We start from the raw sequence: 20,633 nt of genomic DNA, 5'->3' as shown, positions 1-20,633 counted from the left end.
AATGAAAGGATCGACTGGTGAATTAAAGGATAATTGTACTGTACTCGGAATGTCCACTTTTTCAAAATATATTCAGAAAACCGTATTCGTCGCTCCATCCTCATTTCACGTTTAAAAGCTATATCAAATGTCCTTTGTGTAAGTTTATAGCGGAAAATTAAATTGCTAATGTTTTTTGCGTAATTACTTTCACAAAAAATATTGCCGCACATCTCTCAAGATTACACCACACTGTGTGACACGTATATACCATACCTACGTCTTTATTATAGACCTTGGAATGGAGGAAGTATTTCAAATTACAATAAAAAGTCTTTTTATTACATTCACAGGGTACTAAAGTCAAACAAACTTCGAAGCATTCCTGAATTGGCTAGTTGTAAGGACTTGCGAATATTGTAAATATAAAACGGAACTATACCAAACATTTGCGACCCGACTGAACGTAAATTAATAATTAATCGTCTTGAATTTGAATATTTTCCAGAGATTTATCGGACAATCGAATTGATTCGTTACATGGAAAACCTCTTAAAGGGTTGGGACAATTACACGATCTATTACTGTCTTATAACGAAATTGCAACCATTCCATATGATGCTTTCTTCGGCGTACCCAATCTGCAATCATTGTAAGTGTTTCATTAAAATCTCTTTTGTTCGTACCGTTTTCCACAGGGATGTGCATATTTAATCGTCTTTTACACAGAGATTTGGAGGGGAATACAATCAATTTCATTCACGAAGATTCGTTTGCTGGTTTTGTACAATTAGAAGATTTGTGAGTTGATTGAATTTCCATTTGAATTGGGATGAAACTTTTGATTAAAGTTGTCATTTCCTCTAACAGAAATTTAGGAAACAATATTTTTCCAAAACTGCCAAAGACTGGTCTGCATAGAATCTTGCATTTAAAAACCTTTAATAATCCGAAACTTCGAGAATTCCCAGCCCCGGACACATTTCCACGAATTCAGGTAAATTAAAAAAGGATCAGAAAAAACTGTGAACTGTGTACATCTCAACGTCCATTACTTTCAGACGCTAGTTCTCTCATATGCGTATCACTGTTGTCCATTTCTACCGCTAATGACGGTGCCAACAGTGTCCAAGCACCCGTCGCTTAAAGAATCTGTTCTGTTTCCCACAGATGATGATTTTGACAGAACCTTGTGGAATAACAGCCAAACGGATATTTGGCCGCAACTGCGTAAATTTTTAATAGAAAGTAACTGTGAACCAAATAAACTAATATTCCGTTTTCGTTTCGCTAGACAACCTCAGCAAAAAATTTGGCAGTCAAATAAATGATCTGTGGGATTCATTCGGCCAAGACTTCACTTATCCAGTAAATGACATTCATTGTTCCGATTGTAAAATATGATTTCACATTCACATCATTTTCAAGGGAAATCTACCGGCCTATGTCGAAGAATATTTTGAAGAAGAAACAACGCCAACGCGCCCATTCAGTTCGGAGCTAACACCTGGCTCTGTACAATGCTTACCAATGCCCGGTCCGTTTTTGCCATGCCAAGATCTATTCGATTGGTGGACATTGAGGTGTGGCGTTTGGGTGGTGTTTCTGCTGGCTATGCTTGGCAACGGCACCGTTGTGTTTGTCTTAATTTTCTCTAGGTCAAAGATGGATGTACCACGATTTTTAGTGTGTAATTTGGCTGCTGCCGATTTTTTCATGGGCATCTATTTGGGTATGTTGGCGGTTGTCGATGCTAGTACATTAGGTGAATTTCGTATGTATGCCATACCATGGCAAATGAGTTTCGGTTGTCAACTATCCGGTTTTTTGGCGGTCCTATCGTCCGAACTATCGGTTTACACTTTGGCTGTTATAACGCTGGAACGTAACTATGCAATTACTCATGCAATGCACTTGAATAAACGGTTATCGCTGCGACATGCTGGTTATATTATGATCGTCGGTTGGATTTTCGCATTGACGATGGCTCTATTACCATTGCTGGGTATTTCGGATTATCGAAAGTTTGCAGTGTGTCTTCCATTCGAGACCACAAATGGAACGGCCAGCCTGGTGTACGTTATCTTTTTGATGTTCATTAACGGTGTGGCGTTTCTGATACTGATGGGATGTTACTTGAAGATGTATTGTGCGGTAAGTTAATCTTATATTGGAATGGAAGTCACTTAAAGTAGAAGGAAATCAGGCCAATAGGCTACTCAATTCCTTTTCATCTTGCTGAAAGACTTCAACTAATTCTCTCTGCTGACAATGATCGCTGATCTCAAAAATTTATTTTAAGATCCGTGGCTCTCAGGCGTGGAATTCGAACGATTCTCGCATCGCAAAACGTATGGCCTTATTAGTGTTTACAGATTTTATTTGTTGGTCACCAATCGCCTTCTTGTCGCTGACAGCCGTATTTGGTTTTCATTTAATATCTTTGGAGCAAGCGAAAGTGTTTACGGTATTTGTGTTGCCATTAAACTCTTGTTGCAATCCATTTTTATATGCAATAATGACCAAACAATTTAAGAAGGACTGTGTGTTAATATGTAAGGCTATTGAAGAATCACGAGTGACTCGTGGCATTGGTAGATGTAGACACAGTTCAAACTTTAGTAATCGACAAACTCCGGCAAATACGAACTCATTAGCTGAACGTTCGTCTAAGGAATTGCCGCCACTAACGCCCGGTCAAACTTGTGCATGTGCCAAGTTATTAGAACAAGACGCACCGAAAAGTCGTACGGTCGACAAACGTAACATTTTTGCGCGTGCATGGGGACGATTATTTCGAAAGAACGTTAAACGTTCCGAAAACCGTCGAGACATGCGATCCGACCAATATGCTTATCAAATAGCAGAAATCCAACAGAAACAATATAAACGCGCCGGATCGGTGTCCAGCGAAAATTTTAGCTCGTCCAGATCCGATTCATGGCGTCACGGACCACCACATCATTGTATTCCATTACGAATATTAGATCCGCGACGCAGACATTCGAGTTGGTTGATTACTCGTAAAACATCGCAGGACTCAAATTTGTCAAGTTCGCGCAATGATTCGTCTGCATCTGCGACGACAGCATCAACATCGACATTTCGAATGTCTAGATCTAGTGCAGGCAGTACTACACCGTTGCCACCAATCATAGGTACGTAGTGAGCGGAATGAGGTTCAAGTGTGAATCTTGAGAGGACTAGGAGGACTAGGAGGACTCATTTGGTTCACCTTCACTTTCTTTGGCAGTCGAACCGTTCGCCTTTTCGTTCCGAATCCTCTTGAGATTGTAACATTTATGAGAATTATAGTTGGAACGCATCACTTCACTGCTAGCAAGGTTTTGCCTTTCTTCGTTTATATACGTTCCCATCAAACCTGAATAGGTGAATATGAAGGTCGAAAGGTATAACTGAGTATGTGAAGCTAGCGTTTTTATTGCAACGAACTCTGGTCGCTACATTAAAATGCCATGACTTCAACGAAAATCGATTTAACACATAGCCTTACTGTTAAGATATGGTCGGTACAAAATTGGTCATCGTTTGTTTTTTTCTCTCTTTCTCCCTCTCTCGGTTATCGCATGAACACATAGGTAATAGCAAACAATGTGGAACGAAACCACGACTGGTACGCCAACAAGCCGTTCAAGAGGAGAGTGCTGAATTGTCCTGCTCTCCCCCGAGACTAGGCGTAAGATTTCTACCAACAATTCCTTCGGCAGCGGACAGTAGCGTTGTGATCGATGAAGAATCGAATAATGATAGTACGGCCGTAGCTGGCAGTGGTAGTGGACCAGGAACACCATTTTATACCGTTTTGCAAAGTGGCAGTACATTGACCACATTATCTAGTCCAAAAAACAAAAGTAAACCTCCATAGATTGTAAGCTAATCTGACTTATGTGAGTGAAATATTTTAGTGGTTAAGGTCATTACAAAGTGCGAAGATGTAAAAAAAAGATTTGAGTTCAGGTGTGTATAGAGAAACGTGAGTGTTCAGAGTTCGTCGACTTATTTGTTTTTCCTTAAAAATATTAGGATACTGTACGTACAGGCGCAAAATTGATTTTTATTAATTTGACTTACTTGTCGATTGTTCTATCTACACTCGGTGTAATTTAACTTACGAACAAGGGAGTCTAAGACTACTAATGGGTTAGAAATCTTACCAAGCAGACAAGCAATGCTTAGAGAAAATTGTGGAAGTTCAGGAGAACACTTTTAATTTGTCGATACTAAATTTGTGCTAACATAAGAAGTAAGGATCAATTTTATGCCAATCTGTATGGGAGGACACTAAGTTTGCTTGGAGAACATTTGTAAGATTTCTGATCCAAGGGAAGTCAGTAATGTGTTCACTGCGGCTTAAAAATTTTATCAGCCAAAATTTGAATAGTTTTGGTCAGTTTTCAATAACAGACAACACAAACAATCAGTGCCGGTATCATCATCCTCGACCTTATTATTTGATCTTTTGGTGATATCCTCTATTTCTGGTGTTACACTCAAGTCGAGACATAAAGAACAATCACATCTGAGGCTGTAAGTTATCAGTTGATTATGTAAGCGTATGGGGTAACTAAGTAGACATCAGGTAGAACCAGGGACTAAACTAAGGAACATCGCAGGTGGGAATTTTCCCACCTGCGCCCCCCGAATTCCCATCTGTGAATCCAGACTTCCCCACAATAAAAATCATGTTGACCTTACTTAAAGTAATCCAAAAGAAACAATAATTCAATCAAAAATTTGCCTGCGGCGCTTCCAACATCTACTACGTTTATTTCTTTGACTCAAAGTCAGGGTCTTTCGGATGATAATAAAACTTGAAAATGTTTGTAACATAAAATGTTCCCTATCCTGTGATTGAAAATATACATGAGTGCAGACCAAAAACCTTAAATGTGTTTGTCGCTCGTAACACGATAACTCAAGTAATTCTCAACGGATTTCCAAAAACCTTTTTAAATCAACAAAGAATCAAATTCCTGAGGTTTCGTTCGAAGATGGGCTATAACAGTTTGGTGGCCTTAGAGATATTCGCAAAAGAAGTTTGGTGTCGTTGCTTTAGAAAACAACGTGAGACATTTTCAACGAATTTCCTATATTTTTTTGTAATTCCTGGGGTTGAGTTGGACGATGTGCTTTTATGGACCGCGCGATTTAAAAAATATTCCTAACAGAATATCTCTCTCTCCTCTTTATCATCTATTTACTGCCATCAGTAGTGTTCATAAAAAAAAAAGAAATTTCGACAAGTCGCTTCGCTCGAGTTGCAGGGGCAAATTTTCAGGAAATTTACTTGCCAGAAAGGTCTTAGAATATAGACAATTCCAACGAATGAACGTTTCAGCCAGACCAAATTTATGACATCTTTTCAGCGCCTTACTCTGAAAATTTGTTTTTAAGAAAATAAACGGAATGAACAATTTTGAAATAATCAAGACAAAGAACTGCTTTGAGTAAGACCATTTTATGATATTTTGGTAACAATTACAAAAATCTATTATGGATTCGAAGTAAAGGTGGAATGTCCTTCGATGTTGTGTGGCTGATCTGGCTGGATGATAATTTTGTTACTGGCGACAGATTTTATGGTCACACATTCCTCCTTTTGCCTACTATCCGCCAATAGTACGCAAAAAAAGGACAGTGTGACCATAACATCTGTCGCCAGTAACAAAAGAAAATCTATTGAAAATCAGTCAGTCAGGGGAACTGACCCACCGAAATGGTGAGGCCTAGTTCGGTATATGCGAACATATTTTCCGTTTTTTATCTTCATTTGTCGCTTTTACCTCTTAAAGTCGAAAAAGTTTTGAAGGCGAATTTCAATTAATAATTGAAAAAGAGATTAATTTTCTAATTGCAGGTTCCGAAAACGAAACGGTTTGGCTTTTCTGAAATATTTTTTTATGTCATATGCAAGAGATGCATCTAAAGTTTGCAAATTTTGCATATTACGATCCTAATTGGCATAAAGATATTTTAATTTCTTACACCAACTACTTTCATATCGAAATTATTTTGATATACATTTCATAATCGCGAATCTACCCATAGTAGGAAATATTTTCAGAGTCCTATTCTTGTGTGTTTTTTTTGTTTTAATCGTAAGTGTAACGATAAACTAAGATCAACGTTTAATCGCATTTTTATTTTTGGATAATTTGGCGCCCCAAATATGAATTTTTAAGCGCCCCTTGGTGGAATTTCCCACCTGCACAAAAATCCTTATTTTAGTCCCTGGGTAGAACCGTTTTAAATCGACGAACTCCACTATCACTCAGAGAAACTGTTAAATTAGTAATTTATTTAAAAAAATATTAATAATTAAGTAAAATGATTGCTGAACAAATTGTGATCCTGTGTTTCATTGGTTGATCAAATTCACTGCCATTTTTTCTCTATTTAACCGATAAATGTACCTAAAACGAAAGATTTTCGATTAAACTTACAGACACACAAATTTAAAGTGTTCATTGCAACAGTTTCAGGATGTAAGCTACGAGAATAACAAAAACACTGAAAACATTATCTTGTCTGCTTCATACATAATCGTAAATCTTTTTTTCTCTCCTTCTTTCTATTATATTGTGTACACATTATACACATTGATAATATTCAGTTTCTATAGAATATTATACTATATATACATAACATAAACCATTGCAGAACAGTAACTTAGCAATGAGGTTTAGTCGAGAAAAATTCTATAATTTTATACCATTTAAAAAAGAGAGCAGGTTTTCACAGTATAATATATATTAGATATAAATTATATATATATTTAGATGTATAAGTGAATGTGATAATTTATTTTAGTATTTAACGTGATAAATTCAAAAGTAAAAAAATACATTTAAAACAGAGGAAAACTAAACTTAAAAGAAAATGGTAAATAAAACAGAAGAGATTATGATTTAAAAAGGATGTAACAACCAACCAACTAACTTTAATTTAATTTAATTAAAAAACCATGTTAATCTTTGACAACATGAACAAAATATGATGATACAATAAATAAATTATTATATTATAAGCGTTTCAAATTGGCGGGAGCAGTTAATTCGGTTTTGCATAGTTAACACAATTTTTATTTTAAAGAATAAGAGGGATTCTTTTGAAAATCCACCTATCAAAATCGGACCTATTTCGTCTGGGATGGATATATACATGGTTTGAAAGGTCTTTGCCAGTAGACCTTCAAACAGGCCTCACACATTCTCGAGCCACACCTGGTTGCTGGTGGAAGATCTCCGAAGTTGGAAAAATAGTGTTTTTTATCCGAAATCTTAGGCCGTTATAAATGATCGTTCCGGGTGAGAGTGGGCTCGTTGGAAAGTTGAGCTCAAGTACTTTCGGGTCATGCCTAGTTTGATTAGATTCATTGATATATGTTTGCAAAAAATGCAAGAATTTTTTTCAAAATCTATGTGAACTTTATACAGGTCTGGGCTGATACTGATGACGCTTAATGTGAACCTAAGATGCTAGTCGTAACATACATTGTCTAAGCTTTGCATTGATACTTCATTCGCAGTGCTGGTGATTGCTGGCGAGTTTTACGAGTAGCGGTTGTACTAACATAAAGTTCTGTTATGTCAGCAATCACCAGCACTACAAATGAGGTATCAACGGAAAGCTGAGACAATGTATGTTACAACTAGCTTGTTAGGTTCACATTAAGCGTCATCAGTACCAGCCCAGACCTGTCTAAAGTTCACACAGATTTCGAAAAATTTTCTTGCATTTTTTGCAAACATATATCAATGAATCTAATCAAACTAGGCATGACCCAAAAGTACTTGATCTCAGCTTTCCAACGAGCCCACTCTCAACCGGAACGTCCATTTATAACGTCTAAAAAATTCGGATAAAAAAGACTATTTATCCAACTTCGGAGATCTTCCACCAGCAACCAGGTGTGGCTCGAGACTGTGTGAGGCCTGTTTTAGGGTCTACTGGCAAAGACCTTTCAAACCATGTATATATCCATCCCAGACGAAATGGGTCCGATTTTGATAGGTGGATTTTCTAAAGAATCCCTCTAAACAATTGGAATAAACGTTATCCAAAATGGTAAGTTTATTTAAATTTAAATTTATCGAATCTGTTACTAATATCGATCTTAGTATTTTCAACGGCCTTTTGTTGAAAAAAGGAAATTTCAATAAGGGCGAGATGGGCGAGATGGGCGAGATGTGAATAACCGTTTAGACTTGGGCATAAATTTCATTTTTTCTCGTAATTTAGGCCCCAGCATGACAAGTTGATTACGAATGTTGTGGACGGTAGATTTTAGGTAATTTTGCGAATTGTAGCCTGAACGAAGTGAGACATAACTATTGTTTAATGAGGTAAAAAGTTGGAAATGGCATCCCGAGGGTGTTGTGTGTGGCCAAGAATGTTAGAGACTCTAAAATGGGATTTCAGCGGATTTTTCAGCAATGACGAACATAGTAGGTAATTCCAGGGTTAGTTGTGTTACAAATTTCGTCATTTCTGAGGCATAAAGTGAGCTGTGTTGGCTATGTTTTGCGGTAACAAATCAGTCTACAAATTTTCTAATACCCAGGAGACCCAGTGCTTTCATGCCAACAAGAATTGGAATTTTTAGCCTGCGAAGTGTGACTTGTGTGTTCGAAGAAGTCGGCGGTTAGTTGCGTTGCACATTTGTGACTTTTCGAAATATTTTCACCAAATGTAAACTGATTTCTATAAAAAAATTTCCCTGAAAGCTATTGAGATATGTTTATAAAAGTGATATTTTTCGGTGGTCATTAATAGCCAGAAATAATTTTTTTTGAAATTGGTGGTTTTTAACCTACAGAAAACGTTGCTTTGACTCAAAACTGTCAGAACCGGTGCAATTGGAAAGTCGAATTCCAATTCTTGTTGGCATGAAAGCACTGGGTCTCCTGAGGATTAGAAAATTTATAGACTGATTTTGATGATATTGATGTCGACGATTTTGATGAGAAACAACAATGGAATTAATTTTTTTTATTAATTTTCTTTAATGTTTTCGTTTGCAAAAGGTACAAGGTTCTTGTTAAATTAACATTGAAAACCTAAGTTTTGTATACTCAGTTTTTGTTTTTGTTGTTGTATTTAACACGGCAATGCATACATACGGAAACCATATTAATTTTCTTTCTTTCTTTTAATTTTTTCTTTCCTTATCATCGCTAAGTTTTACAAAATTATGTGTACTTCAAATATAATTCTTAGATTTTTTCATATTTTTCTGATTTTTTTTTTATTTCTTTTTTGTTTTTAAATTAAATTTTTTTCTTCAATTTCTCTACTAAAACTATTTAATGCTCTAGCTCTCATTCTCGCACAATAATGAAGTTGTACAGTTTGAATTCTCTTACGGGTTTTTTACAAGTAAAATTCGTAAATTATTTTCTTAAAAAAAAATCTAATTTGAAGTTTAAAAAAATACTAAAATCACAAAATAAATATTTTTACCAATCTTGGTTCATTCATTTTAAGAAGAAAAAAAACAGACAGCTGATGTGCATGCGAATGCAAGCGAATCTCGTGTGTGTTGTTAAGTGTGTAATATGTGTGTGGAATTATAGGATGCTAAATACGAAACGAAACGAGAAAAAAAAAATGATTAACGAACCGATATCCCACAAAAACAAATTTTGTTAAAGTTTTCTTCCTAAGTCTTCTTGTGAACAAATTTCCATTTCCTAATCGTACGCGCGGAAGAAAAATTTTACATTTGTACATTCCGGAAGAATGAAAAATTGTCGATTTTCAATTAAAATTTAAAGAGAAAAGAAAAGTTCACATTTTGTTTTGTCTAAACTAATCGGTAAACTAATTGCTACTTCTTTTTCGTCTGACAATCGTCTGCATCGGATATATCCATTTGTGATTTTTTACTGGGTTTCGTGCCGTCCGGATCGTCTTCTTCAAATTCTGTTGTTGGTTTATTTGGTGTATTATCGTCATTCGTTTTATCACAATTATCTTTTGCATCGGCCAATGTTTTGGACACTTTTTTACACTTTTTACACACGAAATCTTCGTCAGCTTTGATTTGATTCTTTACCAAGCCCACGCAATACATGTGATACCATTTGTTGCAACCGCCATCGCATTGCACCCAGTCAACTTCGCGACCTGCGAATAAATCGGATTTTCAAAATCAAAATCAGGAAACGAAGGGGACAATCTCGACATAATGTAAGAACCGATGTATCAAACATCAACAATTTGAGCGACTAACTGAAAGTAATAAAAAAGCGACAACTTACCGGCTGGTCGAACACAATTCACTGCACTACACTCCTCATCCTCGTCCGATGTTGATGCCGTAGCTGTCGTTTGATTTTCTTGGACATTTTTCCGTCCGCGTTTCTTCTTCTTAATACTTTCCACTGCTGGCGAATTTTTTGGTTTTATTTTGCGGCCGCGTTTCAATTTCTGTCCACTGTTCGTCACAGACACTGGTGTACCACTCGAAATGGGCGTTGCATTTACACCTTGATCCGAATGTCGACTCAATTTCATTTGTTTCTTCGGTGTAGGCTTATGGTCGTCGGAATAACGTTTTCGTATGTTACTGACTAGATGATGATCGCTTATATGTGGCTGGATGGATTGGAAGAAGAGACAAATTGTGAGCATCAGGGAGTGGGCTCTCTATCTGTCTACACACTCACCATTATTTTATATCTTAGATTTATTTGCGTGAGATCGGAAGTGCTCGGCTTAGCTGCATTCAGTATACGCCAGATATGTTGCGTTTCGTCCAGTGAAACTTCGAGCAGATCACCTTCCATCATAAGGTCCTCTAAACTTTCCTTTGTAGGCTTGCTTAGTGTAATCAACGGGCCATCCTGTTTCGCCATTGTCGGAACCGATGGAGGCACAGAATACGCGTGCTCGACATTCCTGTATAGGCAAAAGAAAATGAAAATTGGCGCTTAAGAAAGGTCCGGAAGACTGAGTTTATGAAAAGCATTGACTTACTTGGGTAACGGTGATGATAACATAGCGTCATTTGATCCTTCCACATCCGAACTAGATTCAGACGACTCAGAGCTCCGCTGTTTTTGTGTACTTTTCGGTATGTTTTGTGTGTCTTTCACAACGCCAGCGGTGGATTTTTGTGAAATCTCTGACAATGTCTCTAATGCAGCGGCAACCTCGTCGGTAGCTAAAGCCTGTCGAGCTCTGTCCTGCCAATTCATAGCGCGTTCGGTCAAACACTGTAATGCTTCTCCTTCGGGCAACCGAATTGGTAAACGCTGTAACGACACTAGCAGTGACAGAATGGTCTCGAGCCGGGGACGTCGTGATCGCATACACGATGGACATAAATATTTCGGATCGCGATCTCGATCCCTTCCCGTCATTGTTGGTATGGAAATTTGATTTGTTGGTGACGCTGAATTAGCTGGTTTTTGTCGGATTGTGTTTCGTGGTAACGGAACGCATGTGTCGTGGAACCAGTCTCGACAAAGTTCACAGTGGTACATGCTACCGTAGAAGCGTCGTTTACACACACAATATTTGTCTTGTTCGGGATTCTTTACCATATTCGTTAGTCTCAGCTCTTTCATTTCACGCATTTCCTTCTCTTCTGCATTTTTGAAGGCCACCACGATTTGAACGGGTCCCATTTCTTCCGTGAATTGTTGATTCAGTTGTTCGTCGGTGAGTTTGGAGTTTCGGAGATGATTTGGTGACATAACCGGATCGGTACGCGGCGACAGCGCTTCCATTAGTGCAAACGATGTCGTTTTCTTTAGGAACGTTCGTCCCGTTCTCTGTTTCCACAAACGAGCACTAATAAGGTGTTCCTCCATGCGTTTCAGTTCTTCCAATTGGAAGGGAATATTTTTGCCGCGATTGACTACGTTCTCCAGCGTATGGAAATAGGGATAGTTTTCGTTCGTTTGCAGTATTTCCACCGTTACCAACCATTCTTTGGCTTTTTTAAGTGCATCTTTCAGCACGGGCTGTGATGGTAGATTACCTTCAATTGATTCGGCCTGTTCGAGGAGCTTTTCTATTTCCGGTATTTCATGTTGAGTGCCACTTTCGAAGCATTGTTTTGCTCTCTCTTCCCAATTTTCAACAGCTATGGCCATCGTTTGCAGTTCAGCCAATTCCTTTTCAATGGTAACATTCGGTAAAATATTCAATCCTTGCGCTAAGAGTTTCTTTATTGTTTCCAATCCAATTTTCATGTCCGAGTCTCTCATCTCCCGCACTTCGTTAAACCAATGTACTTGTTCCAATAAATACTTCAATGCCTTCAATTGTGGCAGTTCAATGCACAACGATACACCATCATCAATCAGTTTCTCAACAGCATTCTCGTCGACTCCACTCAAAGGTTCCTTCAACAGTTTCGTGGCCATTTCAACAAATTCCTTTCCCATTTGCTGAAGTTCACGCACCGAATTGCCTTCTTGAATGATGCAGCACAAGTTATCAATCTCCTGCACGAACAAATCCAGTTCTTCGATTGTCAGCTTGTATTTGGCAAAATCACACGAATTTCGCGTTCTTGTGCGCATTTTGTTTATGTCTAATTGCTGTATTACAGTCACACATTTCTCAGCTTCGAGAACGGCAGAATTCAGACGTTCCAGCAATACTGAACCGGGGAATTTTTTCTCTTCGGCCTCTTGTGCTAACTCTTGCAGTTCTTCCAGACTGATTGTCGTTGGTGTGTTCGGGTCAATAACGTCTCGAACCTTCGACAGCCAATTTTCGAACGATTCAGCTTTCACTTTAAGCTTCCGTAACATCAATGGCAGTTCGTCCAAAGTGTAGCGATATTTTAGTGTATGCTTGTCGGGTGCACATTTACACAATTCTGAGTAATGACGAAGACAGACAAGAGTTTTGTTGCACGGGCATGTGACGGCTGACAGGAAACACGTTGTTTTGCATACTTCACATTGACGTTCATCGTCCGGTATCAATTCGAATGCCTCACGTTCGGCCTTTGTGACTCCCTGGTAACGATAAAAAACGAAATGTGGTCAACGATACGCTCAGAATGATAGCACCTTTTGTTGTATGACTTACCCACTCCAGCAGCGATTTTCTCAACTTTTTCTCGCAATCGACCATTTCGGCCATGTCCAAGTAGCAAGCAGTTGCAATACCGAGGTTTAATTTGTCTGGGTCTAAGGCCATCTTGCACACTAATTCATCGTGTGAAAAGACACAGAAACGACGCAAAGTGGAATATTGATTGATACACTCACGACCGACCTTCATCTGAAATTCAAATTTTGGTTAGATATCACACTTGAGTTGATGCAGCAGAAGTTCGCTAAAAATCGGCAGACTTACCCAATCAGCCGGCGCAAAATTAACTGCTTCAGCAAAATTGTATCCCTGATTAAATCCAGCATGATACGCTCTCGGAAATGTGATGATAAATTCGCCAGCATGCTGATCGGTTCGATAGACTGGCACTCCAGCATTCATCAAAATGTTGGGATTCATAATTGTGACCAGTTGATGCAATAAATCTGGTTGCGATTGAAACAGTTCGGGGGCGGCACGTTTCATTGTATTTTCGAATGCTTCAGCCTTACTGCCAGGAACACCGTACCACGTTTTTGGTTCACCCCAATGCAAATAATTGATCGAATAGCTCCAGTGGTCTTCGTTATGCCAACAGAACGTGGCAAAGCACATGCCCACATACATCCATGGTACTTTCATGCCAGATATGTCAGCATTAATGTGGCCCAATATTGACTCTTCAAGCAACGGAAGATTGTTTAAATTCCAACTCGATTCAGCGTATTCTTGATCACCAGGCAGCAAGTACAATGAACTTTTGGTGGGAAAACCTGATCCATGATCCATGGTATGTAAATCGGCACCGTATTCCACGACAACATCTTCATCGATTGATGAAACAATACGCCAGAATTCACGCTCCACCAAGTCAGTTGGTACTAAATGAACCGGTATATTGAAGTAGTCTGCCTTAAACTGATCTGCCATTTCTCCGAACTGTTGCAGTGTGTATTCGCGTTGTGCCTGCTCAAATCCGAACGCTTCAGTTGGCTTGCTAACTTCCTCGACAACACACTTCGGACAACGCCAATCGCCCTTAGGAATTTCCACCAACGGTGGCATCAAACAGAAAGTATGATAACTGTCATCACACCCATCGCACAGCAGCATTGCTTCCTCCACATCGCCACGATTACAAATGTGACAAATGTATTTGGCAAGCGGATCGTTGTTCGCACGTCGAGCACCGCCCTTCTTACCGCTACCATTCATACGAGATTTGCCATTTTCATTTTTTGTTTTGAATCCGGACATCTTCGGTCCAGGACCGTAAAATTTTAGCCGTCGAACTTCAGCACTCTTCAAATCCTCCAAACATTTTTCGTCTTTGATCTTCTTGTCTTCGGGGCAATCTGGTGAATTTGAGTCGTGATGGATGTTGCGCTGTGATCGTCTGGCAGAGTTTTCTTTCGGCGGAGTCACATTTTGGCGAGAAACGATTCCATGCGGCTTGTAGTCATGATCGTCCAGCTCAGTTTCTAACTTTGGTTGCTGTAAGATGATAAAATGATTCGTTGTTGATCATCTAACACTTATGTGTGTCAAACAACTAGTCTTACCTTAACCATATCCGTTTCTCCCAAAGTAAACACATCGAACGGATACAAAATGCGCTCGTAATGGCCCTTCAAAATAGTTCCAACACTCTTTCCAGATGGATAACCCAAACGTGAAGCAACGTTGGACCATTTCCGATCTTTTGTAGCTTGTTCAAGCCCACCTTCTTCCTGTACAATTCGATGCAGAGAATATAAGTCCAGTGCCTTTCGTTCAACCATTGGTATTTTCAGCGATGATCCTTGAAGTTCCCAAAACTTTGCGATTTGATCCAGAAAATTCAGCTTCACTCTTGTTTTAGCCTTGTTTTGACAAATTTACAAAATGAAAAGTTTGTCGTTGTGGTTCGGGAAAAAAAGCTTTTATTTTTACCTCTAATTCATTCAGACGTTGAACTCTTGGAGTAAATCTTAGCTTGTCAACATTCACTGTGAAGGGGGGTTGCCATGTCTGAAAATAATTTTTTGATTTATTTTTGTGAAAATAGCGATAGTTCGAATCTAGTATGTCCATGGGATCATAAATTAATCGTGGACTCTTGTGAAATGATATCTTTAAGTCAAAGAAATAACAGATTTTATAAAAGGAAAGCTGAAGCAGATTTCATCTTTACATCGCAATACGTTTGCCGCTTCTTTTTTGTACCAAAAAGTTGGTGTAATTGGTTTCAATATCATTAAAAAATCAACCGACAGCTTGAAATTATAGAATCGTCTTGGTCTTGTCATCTGTTACCAACAACGATGACAATAGTAAGCGATAAGCTTTGGGTAGTATTCACTTATAGAACGAAAGGTAAGATAAAATTATTGTGATCATAGATTTTGTATTAAATACTGATTTACTGCGTTTTTGTGATGCGTTTTGCGTTTCTAAAAGGATTAAAAAGATTTACTAACTTAGTGAGAACTATTATTAGTATACGACTGAATTTGGATCTTCATAATTATTTCTATCTGACTAATTGGCACGTGAAGGACTAGATTTTTATGTTGATAAGTTAGCTTACCGAGTAAAGCCAAATAATTACAATAATTACAAAGATACACTCAACTCAATTAAACTTTGTAATTGGTAGGCATTTTACAATTTTAGTTGTTACACATCGTTCTACATGTGGTCAACAGAAGAAGCGTAAAGAGTGTCGTTTCACTCAAACGTATGTGTGGAATTGAAGAAACATATTGACAAACGCTACTTCTATGTGGTGGAATACGTGTGGAACAAATGAAACGAAATACACAAACGAAAACCCACCAAAATTACATCCTTATGATGAAATCAGTTTATTACAAACTGCTAGATAACAATGAACTTATCCATAGAAGGTACAGAGAAAGTAAACTTATTAAATTTTCAAGTTTTATTTCGACTAGTAATTACAAGTGAAAATCGCAATCTCCCTAGAAATGCATTCAAACTTAATAAAAATAGGAAAACAATTTCGCAATAGTAAAGTTCACAACCAGTGAATGCAAAATGTAAACGTAAACAAATTGCTCCGAGAAGCAACAGCACAAGTGAAAGTGAACTATAGCTTAGATTATTTGAAATTAAATTTTTCCGAATCCTTAAACCGATTTCGTAATTGTGATTTTTGAATTGTGACTCATAGACGATTATTTATTTAATGTTTGTTGTGTAGATGAACTGATTTTTCTATTACATTCAATATTCAGCATTCGTCTCAATCAATGTGAATACAAATTTGGCTATTCAAAGAGTTGCGTTTGCTACCTCAAAATTAATTGTTCACTAATTACTAGCAGCCTTAGTAGGAACTTATTCCACAACAGTACTTCGTACGATTTTAAAAATTCGTTTAAAATTTCTGTAAACGAAATCTTTACACTGCCTTTTATTGAACAGTGAGTCTTGGGAACCACTACTCGAAGGTTAAGGACTGAACACTTGTCTTTTTAGAGCTAGATAAATGAAACCTATCTCATGGACACCAATATTCATCCTATCTCATGGACACCAATATTAATATATACTAGTCGGCTCGCACGTAGTCAAAACAATTGGCTGAGTGGATTTAAAGGACATTACAATGAATTCATTCGAATAAAAATATTTTGTAGTTTTACGTATTTAATGCGAGTACTAACGCCCGTTGCTATGACTAAACAAACGTAACCAAATTGAACGAAAACCTAAGAGGCACTTGTAGTGTTTCATCCGTATTCTGCCTAGTTTGACGTAATTCTTAATTTTCGTCTTCATTGATTAGTGCGCAAAAATAGGTCCTATTTATAGATCGAACCCAACAACTTATAAATGCGACAAAAAAAGCTCAATATCTCAACCATTTTCTTATCAGTCGGATTTTATCAGTTTAAGGAGTGACAAACGAATGAGCCATTCCGTGTGCCAATTTCGAAAAAACTCGTTCCACAATCGACTTCTAATTAACTTTTACGAAAGTTAGTACTGTCTGTCCCCCGGGCGTGTAAAGCATAATCATTGCACGTTTGTTTGAAATGTGGAAACACGAAATGCAATACGAAGAAAAATTAAAAATGGCGTTCGTCTCTATCATAAAAATCGTAGTGAGAAAATACAATTTATTTCGGCGAATTTAGTCCACATACATTTTTCTGACGAAAAACAGAAACGAGCAGGCATTTTCACTTATTATGGAAAATAAAATTTCAAACCCTACAACCGGGGAAACTCATTACAGCGAATACATATTACACGAACACTTAGTGAAGCAAACAAAGGCACATTAATTCTGTCAATTAATCCACACTACCAACTAAATTCGAATCAGTTGATTTCCTTCCTGGTTATTCGTCTAGTTCATAGATGTGAATTTAATTGAACCGACCTGCCATGCGGAGAGTCGCAGTGGGGTAAAAAAAATGAAAGAAAAGACAAAATAAAATTAACGTAAAAATTGTGTCAATATTTCAATTAACGACAAAAACAATGGGGCGCTTACAAAACGAAAACAAGAAAAACGAAACAAAGACACGAGAGAAGAAAAAAAATAATTGAAATGCATAAAATGCTGGTCTTTTCTGGGGTCATATAATAGGAATAATATTCAATGCAAAATGAAAATATTTTATTCACGACCGAGAGAGTTTCTACAGAACGATTAATGGAAAATGTTCATTGTAAAAAAAAAGAATATCAACCGAATACGTAATTTTTCTCGGTACAAACTGCTCAATCACCGCATTTGAATTTCGAGAGCATATTGAAATTATTATATAAGCAAATTATGTGTGGCACGGGTGTTTTTGTTTAGCCACATACAAATAATTGTAAGGGAAAATGCAACGTATGACCATTTTAATACGGAGAGACGAAAAAAAGATGAATTTTCCCTTTCAAGCCGTTCGTTATGTACAAAAAAGGATTCATATTATAATGCCATGAAAAAAAAAACTAAGTCCCCCCCACCCAATGCATATTGTATATATGGCCTCATCCTAATAATTGAATAGACAAACTTGTTCACGTTGAAAAGTGATTTCAACGAATTGGGTAAAAATATAGAATCACAAATTTTGTGTATGGCTGCGTCTACGTGATGTTTCTCTATTTCCTAATGGCGTATGAAAATTATTGCACTATAACTGTAAAACAATGTTACATGGAACTTCAGTTTGGATTTCCATCTATTTTCACGCAAATATAAACAGTAAAGGGATCACATCAACACATCGTCAGCACGGAACGACAAAAAAAAAATGAAAACACAAAAAAATGAAGCTAAATCACACAAAAAATTCATGTTGTTATCTCACTACACTCGATATAATATGCCCGTACAAAATGCGATACATAAAATAAAAGGCAAAAAATATAAAAGTACAAAGGTTTGAGAAATAAAGTAACCGAATGGAGGAATATCGATCAATATAGAAGATACAGTTATTGCACGCCTTGATTGCAAACGACAAAATGATTTCCATTTCCATTAAACACAAAATATAAACGACACAAGAGAAATGATGAAATGAAAATCCTGCAAAGCTTACCGATGGTGGACGAATCTTGCAAATGCCATACTTTTCGGCAATCGGCCGTATTTTGTTGATGTAAGTCAATGGATTTTTGAACTCCTCCGGGGTGGGAACAAAAACCGGAGCCTCAGCAGGTACTTCGAAGACGAATTCTTCATTTTTATTCGCCGAAAATGATCGATTGGATTGACGCAAATGTGGCGATGACATACGTAGGGAATCGTTTCCACCGATCAATGGCTCATCATGATCTGGTTGCAGTAGAGTTTCTTTTAGATCGTGCGCTCCCCCTTTATCAATTTGAGACACCATTTTTTTTTATTAGAAAATAAAATTTTAAAACAGGGGAACACTTTTTTTTAGCTTATTCCACAAATAGACGATACGGTTTCTACTGTTTTAATGTTGAACGCGATTCGATTGGGTTTGTTCATTGCAACGAAACATTTTCTTCATATTAATTTTCATTTGTTCATTTGTTTCTGGTATGAAAATGGTCAAAAAACGGAAACAATTTTTTTTGACCATTTACGCCTCCGCACTCTTGCACACACGGATTGTTCCTGAAGTCCGTATCCGAAATTCGCCGCGGATCCAATTTTGTAATTTGTCCGACCGATTGAATATTATTGGTGCAGCGAATCGAAACTGTCACTGATTCACTGAATTGGTTTATCACTCGATTACAATGTTTTAATCACAAATTAATTGTAATTCCAGTAATGCTTAGCGTAAAACGAGCACAAGAAATTGTAGATTTTTTTTGTAAGTTTTTCAACAATGGCGTCCATTTAGCATATACATTATACTGATTTGTGCTTTAATTCATGTTTTCCGTAAACGATTTGCCAACACATATCGATCACATCATTTGGATAATGGAACACAATGGAAATGCAAATTTGTTGATTTTAATTACAATTTGATCATCAAACATATTTCAATTTTTTTTTCGTTTCACAGAATCACTTTACCATTATAACTTCGCGTAGTATGAACTTAGCCCGTAAACTGACAGCCCGAAATTATAAAAGATATACTGTCAGAAGGTATATCATCGTGCCTGCATTGTGGAGTAGTAGATGCGACTGGGAACGTGTAGTAGTCTTCATCATATATTATGAAGTAAAAGCGAGAGAGAAGATGTTGGTAATGTAGTCAGCTGAGATAGTAAAATCTAACAAAAGGCGCGGATTGAATTCAAATTGGATGTTAACGTTATTTTCCCATTATAATTAGCTGAATTACCAGTATATTTTCTCAATTATGTTGATATTGGTCGAAATTGAGAAATTTTCCATTGGTAAACCCAGAAATTGCCTTGTTGGAATAAATTTTAACTTGTCTAACACTGACAAAAATTAGTTGAAAATCTTACCTGTTGCAGGTAACTTTGTTTCCAGGTAACCTACAACAACTCACGGTGGGGCTGAAAGAACTTTAAATAAAAGTGTAAGTTAACATTCCAGGTTTTTTTTAAGTGAGTTGGGGGACGGAAGTGCTACTCAAGTAAACAAGTTTTAGCAAAATCCCCTGAGCTATTTCTGAGACACAGCATCAGCGTCAGCCAGGGCTTGTGAAACACTGAGGACTTAAGACTGACATTGGAATTGACAAATTCTCAGTGTAAAAATTATTGCTCTTGACATTTTCTTCATAGAGCAATAGCAGCCGAAAGTCAATCAATATCAATGTAATGCTCATGTGATAGCCTGGGGTCTTACCTTTACAACTATGCCATGCTTGATCCTGTACAAGAAATGTTGACTTATTTATTTAGCGTACGCGTTCGTACAAAGATGACTATACAAATATCACAGTTAATTTACATTCGTCAGTAGGAAAATCTATTATCACAATCTGAAATCAAGTCCATAGAGCCATTCTTGGACGTCAGGCGTCGCTTCATGCACATCTCCGATGCTGTTGAAGTATGCTCGTAGAGGGCATTCAGTTGCAATGTGGGTCATTGTTTGAATTGCAGCTCCACAATCGCACTCCGGACTGTCAACTCGTCCCCATTTGTGCATATGA

General features: G+C 37.4%; 2 protein-coding genes across 3 annotated transcripts in view; one reads left to right on the top strand and one right to left on the bottom strand.

Moving 5' to 3' along the window:
• LOC119076253 (lutropin-choriogonadotropic hormone receptor) overlaps positions 1 to 5,581 on the top strand; it is a 50,792-nt gene extending 45,211 nt beyond the window's left edge. For both annotated transcript variants that reach the window (XM_037182921.1, XM_037182920.1), the window contains 9 exons: positions 333 to 398; positions 488 to 631; positions 709 to 780; positions 850 to 976; positions 1,041 to 1,209; positions 1,274 to 1,347; positions 1,408 to 2,133; positions 2,282 to 3,137; positions 3,579 to 5,581. In XM_037182921.1, the coding sequence (XP_037038816.1) occupies positions 333 to 398; positions 488 to 631; positions 709 to 780; positions 850 to 976; positions 1,041 to 1,209; positions 1,274 to 1,347; positions 1,408 to 2,133; positions 2,282 to 3,137; positions 3,579 to 3,865 (2,521 nt within the window). In that variant the 3' untranslated portion in view covers positions 3,866 to 5,581. The remainder of the gene's footprint in view (positions 1 to 332; positions 399 to 487; positions 632 to 708; positions 781 to 849; positions 977 to 1,040; positions 1,210 to 1,273; positions 1,348 to 1,407; positions 2,134 to 2,281; positions 3,138 to 3,578) is intronic.
• A 3,404-nt stretch (positions 5,582 to 8,985) lies between these two features.
• On the bottom strand, positions 8,986 to 19,619 carry LOC119076252 (lysine-specific demethylase lid). Its single transcript, XM_037182919.1, has 9 exons — positions 18,615 to 19,619; positions 14,992 to 15,069; positions 14,622 to 14,921; positions 13,324 to 14,553; positions 13,054 to 13,248; positions 10,981 to 12,980; positions 10,671 to 10,902; positions 10,263 to 10,599; positions 8,986 to 10,128 (listed from the first exon to the last, which is right to left on the bottom strand). The coding sequence occupies exons 1-9, from the start codon at positions 18,909 to 18,911 to the stop codon at positions 9,830 to 9,832; spliced, it is 4,968 nt and encodes a 1,655-aa protein (XP_037038814.1). The 5' UTR covers positions 18,912 to 19,619; the 3' UTR covers positions 8,986 to 9,829.
• Positions 19,620 to 20,633: the final 1,014 nt, after the last annotated feature.

This window comes from Bradysia coprophila, unplaced genomic scaffold, assembly GCF_014529535.1.
Source record: "Bradysia coprophila strain Holo2 unplaced genomic scaffold, BU_Bcop_v1 contig_232, whole genome shotgun sequence".
NCBI classification, from domain to species: Eukaryota; Metazoa; Arthropoda; class Insecta; order Diptera; family Sciaridae; genus Bradysia; species Bradysia coprophila.
The sequence above is the reverse complement of the archived record's forward strand: the minus strand, read 5'-3'. Positions and strand labels throughout refer to the sequence as shown.